This window comes from Ananas comosus, linkage group 22 (assembly GCF_001540865.1).
Source record: "Ananas comosus cultivar F153 linkage group 22, ASM154086v1, whole genome shotgun sequence".
Classification (NCBI taxonomy): domain Eukaryota; kingdom Viridiplantae; phylum Streptophyta; class Magnoliopsida; order Poales; family Bromeliaceae; genus Ananas; species Ananas comosus.
The window spans coordinates 1,117,084-1,134,819 of record NC_033642.1 but is presented as its reverse complement, the minus strand read 5'-3'; the positions used below and the strand labels follow the sequence as shown (position 1 = coordinate 1,134,819).

At 38.0% G+C, this 17,736-nt stretch overlaps 1 protein-coding gene across 1 annotated transcript in view; it reads left to right on the top strand.

The window, feature by feature from the left end:
- Nucleotides 1-17,043, top strand: part of LOC109727058 (ankyrin repeat-containing protein At5g02620-like) — a 23,787-nt gene extending 6,744 nt beyond the window's left edge. The window contains exon 4 of the mRNA XM_020256930.1: nt 16,390-17,043. Coding sequence (XP_020112519.1) covers nt 16,390-17,034 — 645 coding nt within the window. The 3' untranslated portion in view covers nt 17,035-17,043. The remainder of the gene's footprint in view (nt 1-16,389) is intronic.

Here is a 17,736-nt window from a genome sequence, read left to right as displayed (position 1 = left end):
TAGCACCAAATGCTTGGTGCTATCGATAGTATCCCAGCCGATCTATATATATATATATGGGCTAGGGCTACTATCCTATTAATAGGACTGGAGCACTTGTCCTATCAAATTATTCTTGATGATAGAGATTCCGAATCGATGATCGAAGCCGTTGAAGTTGATCTAGAGTATTTGAAATATGTAGAAACTAAATTTCATAAATTTTAAAAATTATTTACATAGTGATCAAAGTGTCGTAAAATCGATAATTTTTGACGGCCTATATGAGCCATTTGCTTGTTTAACGGTGTAGAGCACTCCAAATTGCTTGAATTTTTGATAGAAAATTCTTTATACTATTTAGATAATGTTTGATAACTCTGATTATGAATTGAGAAAGTCTAACCGCTATTTTAAGAAGGATATTCATTTATGACCCTTCATTTTTGAACTCTTAAGATAAACTTGATAATGATTTTTAAATATTACAAAATTTGGTTTCTAAACATTTCTAATTATGTAGATCAATTTCAACGGTGCTGATTATCAATTTGAAGTTCCGATCATTCAAAACGACTTGATAGGACAATGGCTCCTATCCTATTAATAGGACTGGAGCACTTGTCCTATCAAATTATTCTTGATGATAGAGATTCCGAATCGATGATCGAAGCCGTTGAAGTTGATCTAGAGTATTTGAAATATCTAGAAACTAAATTTCATAAATTTTAAAAATTATTTACATAGTGATCAAAGTGTCGTAAAATCGATAATTTTTGACGGCCTATATGAGCCATTTGCTTGTTTAACGGTGTAGAGCACTCCAAATTGCTTGAATTTTTGATAGAAAATTCTTTATACTATTTAGATAATGTTTGATAACTCTGATTATGAATTGAGAAAGTCTAACCGCTATTTTAAGAAGGATATTCATTTATGACCCTTCATTTTTGAACTCTTAAGATAAACTTGATAATGATTTTTAAATATTACAAAATTTGGTTTCTAAACATTTCTAATTATGTAGATCAATTTCAACGGTGCTGATTATCAATTTGAAGTTCCGATCATGCAAAACGACTTGATAGGACAATGGTCCCAATCTTATTAATAGGATAGTAGCCGGACTCTATATATATGTATATATACATGTATATATACATACATATATATGTATAGAGTCTGGCTACTGTACTTTAATGAGTATTGGCTTCCTTATAGTCATAAGTTTTCGGCCCTTAGATTTATTCCATTGATCATTTCCACCCATTAGATTATACTATTCAACCAACTACCCACTCAACCCTAGGGGACCACTATTATTGTAAGTGGGGACCACCATCATCCTAACCACACATCCCATTAATTAACGGTTAAAAGCTTATGAGTATAAGGGGGTCTATACTCATAAGAGTATAGTAGCCCCATCCTANTGTAACGACCCAGCCCACTAGCAACAATAACTCGTTGGGCCCAAACCAACAGCCCAAAATGCTTAAGCCCAGTTATTATTACTAGTGTCTAAGTCTCTTATAAACCCAATGACAACCCCATTCCCATCCGATGTGGGACTATTGGGGTGTCACACATAGATAAAGATCAATAACTCCCATCTTGAATTCAAGGATCCAATCGTCGTTTTTTAGAACGTCGTTCGATTTTAACCGTTCATTTTATGCCCACTTGATGGACTTTATTATGATTTCGAAAATTTACGAAATTTATTTTCTAGAAGTTTCAAATACTCTAGATCATATTTAACGGAGTGGATCGTCGATTCGGAAGCTCCATTATTGAAAATAACTTATGAGTACGAGGACTTCAATACTCATAATAGTATAGTAGCCATGGCCAGATATAATTATAAATATAGTATACTTGGAGATACGTGCAGTTGAAAATACAACAGATGCAACTATAAATAATTTATTTGGTTATATACAGTTGAAAAATAATTTTTAAAATTTTATCATTTTATGTATATGATAGTGAGATTAATTTCAACAAAAAAGAAAATTATTTTTTGTTTAAAAAAAATTAAAAAGGTAAGTATACTTTTTAATTTAAAGTTACTTTCTTAATAGCACCAAATTTTCTATTAATAGCACCAAATAAATTATTTACAACGGTGCCGATCGTCGATTTGGAGGCATATCAATCAACTCAACTCTATATAATAGAAGTATATATAAGTATATTGATATAATTAGATAATATAATAAATATTATATAATAATTATAAATGATATATACAGTATAAATATAATGCGAGCAGCACATAATAGACTGAGAACATGCCCTATCAAATTATCTTGATAGAAGAGAATTTCCGAATCGATGATCGAAGCCATTTTGAAGTTGATCCAGAATATTTGCATATTAAAACTAAATTCATAAAAATTGTAAAAATTATTTACATAGTATATAAGTGTCGCAAATCTATCAATTTTATGAACGCTAGTATGAGCATTTCTTGTTTAAAGCGTTGTAAGATCAACTCCAAATGCTTGATTTTATAGAAATTCTTTAAATAATTAGATAATTGATAACTCTGATTATGATGAGAAAAGTCTAACCGCTATTAAGAGAGATATCATATTATGACCCTCATTAATCTCTAGATAAAACTTGATAAAAGTGAATTTAAATACTTACAAACTTGGTTTCTAAACATTTCTATTATTAGATCATTCAACCGTGCTGATTAGCAAATTGAAGTCCGATCATGCAAAAACGACTATAGGACAAGGTCCAATCCTTATTATAAGAATAGTATCCGGACTCTATATATACTGTATATATAGCATGTATAATACATACATAATATGTATAGAGTCTGCTACATGTACTTTAATAGTACTGCTCCTAAAGCATAATTTCGGCCCTAGATTATTCATTGAATCATTCCACTCCATTAATTAATACTATTCACCAACACCCACTCAACCCTAGGGGGAACCATATATTGACATGGGGGACCACCATCAAGCCATAGAACCACACTCCCATAAATTAACGGTTAAAACTTATGAGTATACAGGTGTCTAATTACTCAATAAGAGATAGTACCCGCCATCCTATATAGTATATAATTTATATATAATAATAATAAGAGAGAGAGAAGAGAAAAGAAGAGAGCCAGCTGGATACTATCGACTAGCACAACATTGTGCATCAGTTTCATCCGTTCGATAACTATCAAACTAACACACCACTAATTAACCCTAGGGCCCACATTATCATAATCCGCACATCTTTTACATCCAAAGGGCCGAAAACTTAATATCAACCAAAATCAACTGTGCTATTAATAAGTATTCACCCAAAAAAAAAAAACGCAAAAAAAATCGCAAAAAACAATCTAAATTCTATACATGTAAATACATGTAATATACATAAGCACATTATAAACACATACATGTATATATCATAACAATATACAATAATAATAGATATATAGGTAATCATTAATATATAGATATATGTATATTTAATATATGTATATAATATACATATATACATAAATACATAACATATACATATATATACATATACATATACAATAAATATACATATAACATATACAAATATACATAACATATAAAAAATAAGTAGGCTAGAAAACTTTACAAGTATCACCCAAAGTGAGACTTGGTTTAGGCCCATTGATCTACTTGATTACTAAAGTCCTGTATCAACACTATTCCACCTACACCACCACCCTACACCTCATCACTCAACTCACATCTCATCCATACCAAGGCTACAAAACACACAATACTACTTGAGTGATACTTACAAGTATTCTAGCTCCAACTCTATATAATAATATATATATTCATATATATCATAAAAATTAACATAAAACATCATCAATATATATACATATATATATAATACATATAATACATATACAAATATATATATATACCAACATATAATATATTGTAGGATATATATATATGTAATATATATATAACATATATAAAGTATACATATATAAATAGGATAATATATAATACATAACATATATAAATATTTAATATATATATGATATATATATATGTATGTATAATTATACATATATATATATTATTATACTATATAGTAATATTATGGATATATACAACCATATAATATATACAACTATATCATATAATATATATATATATAATATATATAAGAGTTAGCATAATACTACAATATACCATCATGGCTATAGTTTTAAAGCCATTAGATCTACTTTTTGATTATAATACCCTTGGATTAAACAACTATTCCAGCCAAACCACCACCTACACACCCACCTAACCACCATCACTCATACCCTCACATCTCTCCATCCAAGGTAAAAATCATCACAATATCACCCCTATACTTACAAGTATTCTAAGCCCTACTCATAAATATATATATAATATACAATCATATAATAAATATATAAGTCATAAATACGTGTATGATAATATAACATTATAACTCACTATATACATATATTATATATTATATATATATATTATAATAATAATATATAAACATATATACTATACATACAATATAAATATACATAACATATATATAATTATACATACATAATATATATAACATACATAATATAATTATCATAGCAATACTTATGAATGTATAGATATACTATATATAATAACAATATAATATATATAAGACAGATAATATATATATATAATACATAATATATATATAATATACATATAATAATATATAAATAGTATATACGTTAACTGTAATAATGTATATATAGCATAAACATATATATATATAACATACAATATATATGTATTATATATTATACATATAATACAATATCATATAATAAGACATATATCATACATATACATATATAATTGTATATCATATATATACATATACAATATATATAATACATAATATATACATATACATATACATATATAAGACATATACATAATAATATATAATATAATATATATATAATAGTATAATATTACATATACATATATATATATTTAATATATATAATGTATAGTATATATAATATACATAAAATTATATATACCAGATACATATATAATTATTATATATAATATATATATATATATATATATATATATAAACACACACATAGATTAAGAACTCTATATATATATATATATATATATATACACACACATAGAGTAAGACTACTATACTTTTATGAGTATAAAGCCCTTCGTACTCATAAGTTGTCTTCGATGATGGAGCTTTCGAATTGACGATCTACGATCCACTCCGTTAAATATGTAATTTTTTGAAATCATAATAAAGTCCATCAAGCAGGTATAAAGTGAACGGTCAAATTCGAACGACGTCCTAAAAATAAATGATCGTGTCACGCCCCCGGATTACACGTTTCTCGGGCGCGCCAATAGGCCCGCCGTATACATAGGAATTTCTTCTGTAAACGAAGCGATAGCTGTACCTATTAACAATTTTAAGCTACAACCATAAGGTAAAGAGTTAGTAAACTAAACTAATATATATAAATAAAACCTCAGGGGGTTCCTATACATACAACATGTCTACTACACCACTCGCTCCAGCGAGTACCCAGACAACAACAATATGTACATAAATACCCCAAAAACTACCTGTGGGTGGTACCTCTAGCACGGCAACAAAACTGGAAGGGATCTAGTTCGCGACTCCCTTTCCACGATCCAAAACAGCAACAGCAGCAGCCGCGGACGAAGGCTCTGCAAAAAGGGGTCAACAATTGGGTGTGAGAACTACTGCAAAAAGAAGTAGTTCTCAGTGGGTACCGCTACCGACCTCAACGGCTCACCCATTAAGTTTACAGAAAGTATGCTCAATGATAGTAAAGGAACTGAAGACAATCAACAGCTATATGCCACTATACTATAATGATCCAACACTAACTATCTGTAGGAAAAGAAAAATCAATCTCTGACCCAATCTCATTAGGGACCCGTGCCGCCTGCCGAAGCTACACCAACCACCACCACGCTCGGTAATTGGTGAAGAGGAAGTCCACACTGGACACTACGACATCTACGCAAACGCACAAAGCCCAACTCCGGAGTGGCACTCGTGGGCGCTACCCAACCGAGTATGCAAGTGTGTCTCTGCCGAGCTCAATCAGGCTCTCACAGGCTATAATCAAAGCAAATGGGTCTAACTGGTCTAACCACCAAAACTCACGTGCCCTCGACACAATCCGATACAAAAATAGCAAACTGGGTTCACCGTCAACCGCGACAGCATCCGACAGTCCGGAACAGTCTACACACAACTGTAAAATAAGCTCGGCTACCAACATGAGCGTAAACTCATCCTACACTAATCTGGGTATCCACCGCATACAAACAGCGGTGATACAAAAATGAACCGCAGCGCCTAAAGCTATCCGAGTATCAAATGCGCACTGACAACGTGGATACAAAGCACAATAGTTTCAGAAGCTATCCGAGTATCAAATGCGCACTAACAGCGTGGATACAAGGCGCAACTGCTTCAGAAGCTAAATCTGGTAATTTTTCAGAAAGTGACAGTGTATGATCTATATGTTTCTCCTAAGTCAATTCCAAGTCCAACATGTAAAATTAAACTACTAGCTTAACTCCAAATTCAGATTTAAACACTAATCCATGAATTCGAGTACTAACAAGAAAATAAACGAATGATATATGTCGACAAATGCTAAAACTTTGAAGATATTCCAATAATTTCAGTAAAATTCAACCCACCTCGAAACACTAATCCAACCATGGCGAGAAGTCGAGAGAAGGAAAAACATACGCTCGCCTGGCCTCCAACGGCGCAACCGCGATGTCCACACGCTCGAACGGCTCTCCGATGCAACGTCGACGTCGATCCGAGCTCAAGCCGTCGTGGTCTCTACCAAGCATACAATTAACTAGAGAGAGAGAGAAATGGAAAAGTGAACACCCTCAGGTAAATTGGGTTGATACGTGTATTCATAAATTGAGTTGATAAGCATGGGGGGTAGGTGGAATCCTTATCCACCAACCAAAGGACAACTCTACTCTTTACCAACTCCACAAGACTACAATATCCTCTACTAACTCAAATGGCCTCTCAACCCGCAAGCTCGCACACAGGATACCGGTACCAGCCCGATGCCGTACTGGTACTCAGCTTCAAATTGGCGCAACCCGAGAGCAGTCTGTTTGGAAATACACTGGGGTACCGGTACTCAACACTGAAAACCTGCACTTTGCAGATTCCAATGTTAAAACTCTGCTCTCGCGTTGCACTGAGTCAGTTTTGCGTCTATTTCACGCCAAAACGACTCGTACTTGTCCCGATGTTTTTCAGATGTGTCGACAAGCCTCAGATGCTGAAATCTTGCAGGCAACCCAAAAACTAAGGATACTACATTCTCCCTCACTACAAAAAGTTTCGTTCTCGAAACTTAAAGCATATCGCAAACCTGAGCCTCAAACAAGTAGGGATAGAATTCCCGCATCACCGTCTCCGGCTCCCACGTCGCCTCATACTCATCGTGATGACTTCACTGCACTTTTATATAAGGAATGATCCGGTTGCGCAATTCTTTCATCTCACGAGTCAGAATTCGCACCGGTCGCTCCTCGTATCTCAAGTCCTCGCCAAGCTCCAGCGGAGTGAAATCAATCACGTGGGAGGTGGTCGAACACGTATCTCCTCAACGCCGAGACGTGAAAAACATCATGAATACCTCCCAGTCGTGGGGGTAGAGCAATCCTGTAGACTACTGGTCCAACTCGCTTCAATACCTCAAAAAGGCCTACAAAGCTTGGACTGAGCTTTCCACGTACTCCAAATCTGCATATCCCTCTGGACAGCGAGACTTTCAGAAACACATGATCTCCAATCTGGAACTCTAAATCTCGTCTCCTAGTATCGGCGTAGCTCCTCTGTCGACTCTGGGCTGTTAAAATGTGTCGTCGCACAACCTTGACCTTCTCCTCTGCCTCTATCAGAATCTGAGGTCCCAGAGTCTTCCTCTCACCCACAACACTCCAATGCAAAAGGGATCGACACCTGCGTCCATACAACGCCTCAAACGGAGCCATCTGAATGCTCGTTTGATAGTTGTTGTTGTACACAAACTCAACCAGTCTCAAATGTCGATGCCACTCTCCTTCAAAGTTCAGAACACATGCCCTCAGCATGTCCTCCAGAGTCTGAATGGTCCGCTCTGACTGACCATCTGTCTGTGGGTGAAATGCTATGCTGAAATGTAGCTGTGTACCTAAGGCCGTCTGCAGACTCCTCCAAAAATGTGAAACAAACCTAGGGTCTCGATCCGATACTATCGAGGTAGGCACACCATACAATTTGGCGATCTCATCCAAATATAGCTGAGCGAGTCTCTCCATGGACCAGGTGATCTGTACTAGTAGGAAGTGAGCAGACTTAGTCAGTCTGTTCACTATCACCCAAATAGCATCAAAACCACCATATGCTCTCGGTAATCCCACGACAAAGTCCATCGTGATCTGCTCTAATTTCTACTTGGACACTGGCAGACTCTAAAGCTTGCCAGTAGGTACCTTATGCTTTGCCTTTATCTGTTGGCAAGATAGACATTGAGCCACAAATCTGCCAATGTTTCTTTTCATTCCATTCCATCAAAAGTGTGCCTTTAAATCCTTATATATCTTGGTTCCATCGAGGTGAACCGTATAAGGTGAATAGTGAGCCTCTCTCAAAATCTCCTCTTGAATCTCTGAATCCATAGGCACACACAGTCGGTCCATGTACCGCAGTGCTCCCGAATTGTCTACAGAAAAAGCCTCTGCCTGTCCTCTCTCTAACTGCTCTTGAATCCTCAACAAGTGCGAGTCTCCACTCCGTTTCTTTCTGATCCTGTCCAACAGAGTGGGCTGCAATACCATAGACATCAGTCTCGTAGTAGACCCAGAGGACACTACCTCGAGCCTCAACCACTGTAGCTCCTCAAATAACGGTCTCTACTGAGTAATCAACGTGTTCAAGCTCTGCATTGACTTCCTGCTCAACGCATCTGCCACAACATTCGTCTTACTGGGATGATACTGAATACTAACATTATAATCTTTCAACAACTCCAACCACCGGCGCTGCCTTAGATTCAACTCCTTTTGGGTGAACAGATACTTGAGACTTTTATGATCCGTGAAAATCTCACAGTGCTCGCCATACAAATAGTGCCGCCGTAGCTTCAAAGCAAAAATCACCATAGCAAGCTCCCAGTCATACGTAGGGTAATTCTTCTCGTAATCCTTCAGTTGCCGTGAAGTATAAGCAATTACCCTATAATACTGCATCAACACACAACCTAATCCGTTGTGCGATGCATCACTGTAAATCACAAATCCTTCCTCCATAACTGGAAGGGCAAGGATAGGAGCTAACATCAACCTCTGTCTCAACTCATCGAAGCTCCTCTGATAATCCTCACTCCAAATAAACTTAATTCCCTTTCGAGTCAATCAAGTGAGGGGTATGGAAAGCTTCGCAAAGCCTTCCACAAATCGACGATAATATCCAGCTAGTCCAAGGAAACTCCTCACCTCAGTCGCCGTCTTCGGTCGAGGCCAATCCCGAATAGCATCAATCTTCTTCGGGTCCACTACTACTCCACCCGCAGAAATCACATGGCTCAAGAAAGAAACCTCCCGAAGCCAGAACTCACACTTCTTCAGCTTAGCATACAACTTCTTCTCCCTCAGAAGTTGTAGCACAATCCTCAAGTGCTCCTGATGCTCAGTATCACTCCGGGAGTATATCAAAATATCATTAATGAATACAACTACAAATCTATCCAAGAACGGCTTGAACACTCGATTCAGCAAATCCATAAATGCGGCAGAGACATTTGTTAATCCAAAAGGCATCACAGTAAACTTATAATACCCGTACCGAGTCCTAAAAATCGTTTTGGGAACATCCTCGGCCCTTACCCTCAACTGGTGGTAACTTGACTAAAGATCAATCTTCGAAAAGACACAAGATCCTTGTAGCTGATCAAACAGATCATCAATACGCGGCAAAGGATACTTGTTCTTGATGGTCACTTTATTCAGCTCCCGATAATCCACACACAGTCTAAGTTAACTATCCATCTTCTTCATGAATAACACCGGTGCTCCCCAAGGCGATACACTGGGTCTCACATACCCTTTATCCATCAGATCCTAAACCTCCGTTTTTAGCTCTCTCAGCTCCGCCGGTGCCATCCTATAGGGTGCCTTCGAAATTGGCGTAGTTTCAGGAACTACGTCAATCACAAACTCAATCTCTCGGTCCGGCGGCATAGTCGTCAACTCCGGTGGAAACACATCCGGAAACTCGCGAACTATAGGAATATCCCCGAGTCCCTGCGCCGCTGTAGGCACCTCTACCACCGTCACCAGAAAAGCGATGCATCCTCTACTCAACAACTGCCTAGCCCTCGCAGACGAGATCCAAGTGGCAAACAACGTACTTCGGCAGCTCCTGTACATAAACTCCTTCTGGCTTGGCTCGCAGAACGTCACTGTCCTCGTTCCACAGTCAATAGTAGTATAGTACCGTGCCAGCCAATCCATGCCAAGTACAACGTCAAAGTCCTGCAGTTGCCCTAAGACCAACAGGTTTGCGGGTATAATCCAAGAATCTAACTGCACCGGACACGACCAACAACACTCTGCTACCTGCAAAATATGGTCGAAAATCTGCACCTCTCGCGCATGCAACAACAGCCCTACCTCTAGACCATGCAGTGACACAAATGCTCGGCTAACAAAAGAATGTGATGCACCGGTATCAAAAGGGTACGAACTCTAATACCAGAAATCAAAATGATATCGGCCACCACCCGATCGGCTGCTGTAGAGTTTCCCACCTGAGCTGCATATACTCTATCACTCGAGGCCTGCTGTCGCCGCTCATTCTGCCGCGGCACAAATACTCTGTCATCCTGGCGGTAACTTGGTGATGCTCTATGAGACTGCTGAGGTGCCAGCTGTGCTGACGCCGTTGATGGCGCTGGTAATGTTGCTCGAGGACAAGCCGCCTTTATATGTCCAGGCTGTCCACATCCATAGCACTTGCCCTCTCTCTACTCGCACTGTCGAGGCCAGTGTGGTCCACCACAAATAATGCACTGCGGAGTCCTTTGTTGCTGTTAATGCGGATGAGACGCACCAGACCACTGTCGCCCCGAGAACTGACGACCCTGAGAGTGTGATCGTGGAGGCCTCGGCGGACGTTTACTGCTGGTCTGTCCCCCGCCATCTGGAACCGAGCGCTTCCGCGTCGACGGTCGACCTCGGTGTCGATACATGGCTATCTGTAATCAAAACAAGGGTTAGATACAAAACACAATCAACTCTCGATCCAATCAAGNCTCCTTGCTCCACCCATAGTGCCTGATGCACGGATGCTCATGGCTCAATACCCGACCGCTGAGTGACAGTCTCACATATCCTCTGCAATAGCACACCCTGCTGCTTGATCACCTCTGTCAAGGAAGCCAACTGTTCTCTCAAATCCATGAGAGTAATCGGTACCGCTTGCTTTGGCATCTCAGCTAGTGCGGAACGGTCCCGCGTCGACGGTCGACCTCGGTGTCGATACATGGCTATCTGTAATCAAAACAAGGGTTAGATACAAAACACAATCAACTCTCGATCCAATCAAGTGAAAGTTTAGAAGGCTGCCCCTGTTTCTCCTCAAAATTATGTCGTCTGCAGCTGATATAATTTTCTTGGCCGAAACAGACACTTCTTCAATCACTCACTCCACTCTAGGAGGAATTAGAACAATTCAATCGCTGACTTTTGCAATAAATCACGCCTCTCGCGTCTTGCCTTCTTAAGGTTTGCCAAACTTAGGGTTCCTAGGTCCCAACTACCTAATTCTAAGCTCTGATACCAACTTAATTTATTACGCCCCGGATTACACGTTCTCCGGCCGCGCCAACAGACCCGCCGTATACATAGAAATTTTTCCTGACGAAGCGATAGCTGTACTTGTAAATAATTTTAAGCTACAAGCACAAGGTAAAGAGCTACTAAACTGAACTGAATATATATAAATAAAACCTCGAGGGGTTCCAGTACATACAACATGTCTACTACACCACTCGCTCCAGCGAGTGCCCAGACAACAACAATATGTACATAAATACCCAAAAAATTATCTGTGGGTGGTACTCCTCTAGCACGACAATAAAACAGGAAGGGATCTACTTCGCGACTCCCTTTCCACGATCCAAAACAGCAACAACAGCAGCCGCGGACGAAGGCTCTGCAAAAAGGGGTCAACAACTGGGTGTGAGAACTACTGCAAAAAGAAATAGTTCTTAGTGGGTACCGCTACTACACCACTTGATCCTGTTGCTAAAATTTTTCATCAAAATATTCTCTCCAACCATAGCTATACAGAGGAACTCTAAAATTTTCAAAATGCATTCCTCTCCTCTAAATCTAAACTCAAACACAAATTAAAATTTACATCTCACAGGAAAAACTCCTAACCTACCATCCAATTCCAAGGAATTGGTTGAATCGTGCATTCTTCATGCCTCCCAAACTTGGGATTTAAACTTAGAACCAAAAATAATGGATAAAATAAAAACAAACCAGAAAACAAAGGGATTCTTCTCGAGACGTCGACGTCAAAATCCTCCTCCCTGCTTGCCTTCCTCCTTCGCCGCTGGAGACCGGCGAGTTGTTGCCTTGAAAATAAAAGGGAAAGCGAAGTCGCGGCGAGGTGGAGAAGGGTTTAGAAGGCGGTGCGCCGACCTGGAGGGACACGGTGGCAACAACGAGGCGAGGAAGGCATGTATTCAGGAGAGGCGGGCAAACCCTTGTTTCGGAGGAGAGACGTGTTGAGAAGGGGTTGAGCGGGAGAGAGATGAGGGAGATGATGAAAAGCCTAACAAAAAAGGGGCACATCGATTTTAATAATAATTAATTAGTAAGCTCTTTTTGGTTTCTCGCGTTATAAATAGCGACGCTAAACCCTAGCGTCGGTAAAATTTTAACAGTAGAGAAAATTGCCGACGCTTTTAAAAAGCGTCGGCATAAAAGCGTCGGCATAGGCACATTTTTTTGTAGTGTCAACGACTCACCCAATAAGTTTACAGAAAGTATGCTCAATGATAGTAAAAGAACTGGAAACAATCAACAACTATATGCCACTATACTATCATGATCCAATACTAACTATCTGTAGGGAAAGAAAAATCAATCTCTGACCCAATCTCACTAGGGACTGTGAACGCACCCGTCCCGCCTGCCGAAGCTACACCAACCACCACAACGCTGAGTAATTGGTGAAGAGCAAGTCCACACTAGACACTACGACATTTACGCAAACGCACAAAGCCCACATCCGGAGTGGCACTCGTGGGCGCTACCCAATCAAGTATGTAAGCGTGTCTCTATCGAGCTCAATCAGACTCTCACAGGCTATAATCAAAGCAAATGGGTCTAACTGGTTTAACCACCAAAACTCACGTACCCTCGGCACAATCTGATGCAAAAATAGCAAACTGGGTCCACCGTCAACCGCAACGGCATCCGACAATCCGAAACAGTCTACACACAGCTGTAAAATAAGCTCGGCATCCCAGCACGAGCGTAAACTCATCCTACACTAATCTGGGAACCCACCGCATACAAACAGCAGCGATACAAATGAATCACAGCGCTTAAAGGTATCCGAGTATCAAATGCGCACTAACAGCGTAGATACAAAGTACAACAGTTTCAGAAGCTATCCAAATATCAAATGCGCACTAACAGCGTGGATACAAGGCGCAACAGCTTCAAAAGCTAAATCTGGTAATTTTTCAGAAAGTGACAGTGTAGAATCTATATGTTTTCTCCTAAATCAATTTTAAATCCAACATGTAAAATTAAATTACTGGCTTAACTCCAAATTCAGATTTAAACACTAATCCATGAATTCGAGTACTAGTAAGAAAATAAACGAATGATACATGTCGACATATGCTAAAACTTAGAAGATATTTCAATGATTTCGGTAAACTCCAACCCACCTCGAAACGCTAATCCAACCACGGCGAGAAGTCGAGAGAAAGAAAAACACACGCTCGCCCGGCCTCCAACGGTGCAACTGCGACGTCCACACGCTCGAACGGCTCTCCGGCGCAATGTCAACGTCGATCCGAGCTCAAGCCGTCGTGGCCTCCACCAAGCATATAATTAACTAGAGAGAGAGAGAGAAAGAAATAGAAAAGTGCACACCCTCAGGTAAATTGGGTTGATATGTGTATTCATAAATTGAGTTGATAAGCATGGGGTAGGTGGAATCCTTATCCACCAACCAAAGGACAACTCTACACTTTACCATCTCCACAAGACTACAATATCCTCTACCAACTCAAATGGCCTCTCAACTCGCAAGCTCGCACATAGGGTACCGGTACTAGCCCGATGCCGCACCGGTACTCAGCATCAAATTGGCGCAACCCGAGAACAGTCTGATTGGAAGTACACTGGGGTACCGGTACTAAATACTGAAAACCTGCACTTTGCAGATTCCAATATTAAAACTCTGCTCTCGCGTCGCACTGAGTCCGTTTTGCGTCTATTTCGCGCCAAAACGACTCCGACTTGTCCCAACACTCTCTAGATGTGTCGACAAACCTCAGATGCTGAAATCTTACATGCTACCCAAAAACTAAGGATACTACAGATCGAATCCTTCAATTTAAGATTGGAGTTATTGATCTTTATTTATATAATGAATAGAATTTTTTATCAAAAATTCAACCTATTTTAATTTTTTTGTACTGCTAAACTAGCAAGTATCTCATACCGGCCGTTAAAAATTGTCAATTTTGTGATCTTTATATCGTAAGGTAAATGATGTCGAAAAATTATAAAATTTGATTTCTAGAAATTTTAAATGCTTTAAATAATGTTTAATTGTATGGATCGTCGATTCAAAAACTCTATCATCAAAAATAANGTATATATATATATATATATATATATATGAGAGAGAGAGAGAATTGAGTTACTATTTTTTCGGAAGCATCATTTGTAACTTTTGGACTGTTAGATTGTTATTATTATTACCACCAACAAGTAAAAGGTATGGATCCAAAGACCCAAAAGTTAATAGTATATACTACAAAAAAAAAAAAAAAATAGTAGCCCACACACACATATATATTGAAGCAAATTTAAATTAAAATTCATTGCTTATTGATCTTTGGGAGCAACTTGCACTAGGGTCTTGCATCACATGAAGCCTTATTTTGGTATTGGTGATGTTATCCAGTAATAGGGTTCCCGAGCAACAAAACTTCAGTGGGGAGCTTACTAACAATGACTCGTTGGAAAATTACATTTGATTTACTGTCACATATTAGTTTTGCTTTTATTCAATTGTTTGTTGGATATTTTTCAATACTAAAATTCAAAAAAATTAAAGCCTTAGGAGAAAAAATTATAATATTTTAATAGAGATAAAGTGACATGTGACGATAGATTAGCTCTTCTTAACGCGGCATCTTTGGAGAGCTCCCAACCTAAGGTTTTCCTTGCATGAGAATATTGAACTTATCCATTCAAATTTTAGTCATTTAATTCAATTTTCTTTCAGTTGGTTTATAGTAATTTGATATAGATAAAGTAGAAAATACATTAAATCCATATAATTCAACATTTACAATTTGATGAAATAAAATAGATAATTCGAAAGTGTAGATGATTTTGCTCAAAATCCGAAATTTAGAATAATAACAAAATTGAAAACTTCATAACATAAATTTTGTTATTAATTCAGAATTTATAGTGTCATGAGATAAAGAATAGATGATAATTCTGGTTTTCATATGACTCTACTTAAAAACATATAAAACATAGTACGTGTAATTCAAAATTTAAATCTTCATTGCTTAAATTTTTTGCATTAATTCAAATTTATAATGTCATGAGATTAAGCATATACGATACCGAATTTTTATTTAATTTCAAATTTAATTATTGTATTTAATTGGCTAATTTGCATAAAAAATTACTGGTTTTGCATTTTTGCAAAAATATGACTCTTTTTTTTTTGGATTTTGAAGATTAGAACTGAAATTTTCATAAATTGATCAGAATACCCTTATTTTATTTCTCTCCCATTTCTCTTGTTCTTTTTTCTTTGCCCCTCGTCATCTCTGCCCTTATTAATTACAGGATATGTAAGAACAAAGTCCAATAAAATGATAAAGTTCAAAATAATCAAATTTATCCTAATTAATAAAAGCATACATAGGAATAACATAACTAAGTTGATCTCTTTCCAACATCCTCCGGTAATGTGGATTTTTCAATACCCTATTAATTGGTCTTTAAATATATATATATATTTCATGTTCAATTCTTCTTCTTCTTCCAGAACCCGAGTGTGTTCATATTTCGGTGCTTACAAGGGATCGGAGCCATCTGTGGCCCTCAACGACGACTGGACAAGTTGGTCGATGAAAAAAAGACTCGATTAGATCCGGAGAAAGAACTGAAGAAGTACGAGAGCACAACCCAAAGCCTAGCTATTGCCTCGGTGCTTATCGCTACTGTGACATTCGCCGCAGCTTTCACCATGCCGGGGGGCAATAAAGCTGACGACCACCAAAACGGTGGCACACCAACTTTAGCAAGGAAATTTGCTTTCAAGGCTTTCATAATCTCGGACTTCTTAGCATTTATTTGCTCCAGCATAGCCACTATGTTGCTTATGTATGCTGGCTCACCTACGACAGATCCTACTATTCGGAGTGCATTCCTCATCCGCTCCTCCATTTTCCTAAATGTGGCCGCACATAGTATGGTGACCGCATTCGTGATGTCGGTGTATGTGGTGCTGGCTCCAGTTGACAAACCCTTCTCCATTCTTGCCTGCATATTCGCTTTCCCTTTGATACTATTGTTTGCAAGCCCACGGATATCGCAGCAATTTCGTCTGGCAAGCGTGCTAAGGTCAAGACTTGGATGGTGGAGGATGTGCAAAGTCGGTGTGGCACGATCTATGCGCAATATTTACTGACGTATATCATTATCTTTCTAGTGCCGCTTGTAGTGGCGATTCCATCACTCTTGTATATCGCGTTTAGTCTTTTTTTAGTGTTTTTTTTTTTTTTTTTTTTTTTTTTGANAAAAAAAAAAAAAAAAAAAAAAAAAAAAAAAAAAAAAAAAAAAAAAAAAAAAAAAAAACGCACGCGCGCGCGCACACACACACAATTACTTACAGATGTTTATGGCCCGAGAAGAAGGTCCCAATCCATCACAAGAAGTTTGAGCCTGTGAACCGCAATCCCAGGGTCTTTTTTTAATGTTTTTTTTTTTTTTTTTTTTTAAGAGATAGGTAACACGCTACCCGCTTTGTTTATTTCATTTAGAAATAAACTTAGCTGGAAATGTGAATCAACTAGGATTCAAACTTGGGTCTCGGATACCAACCACCAAGCCCTTTGCCACTTGCTCTAGGGACGGTCAGTGTCTTTTTTTAATGTTAGCTGCTTGTTTTGCTTGTTATTGTTGTTCTTTTATGTAAGAGTCCTTGCATGTTTGGGTCTATTTTATTAGGGTCCTGATTATGGGTTTGAGTCAATTATAATTAATTAAGCTCTTGTATGTGGGGATCTTACGTTTATTAATTACCCAGAAGATCTTTTAAACAGCCTATGTTAGGTATGTCCCCAGCTCCGTGGAGCTAGCTAGGATGTAATGTGAGCCATGCCGTTGATAT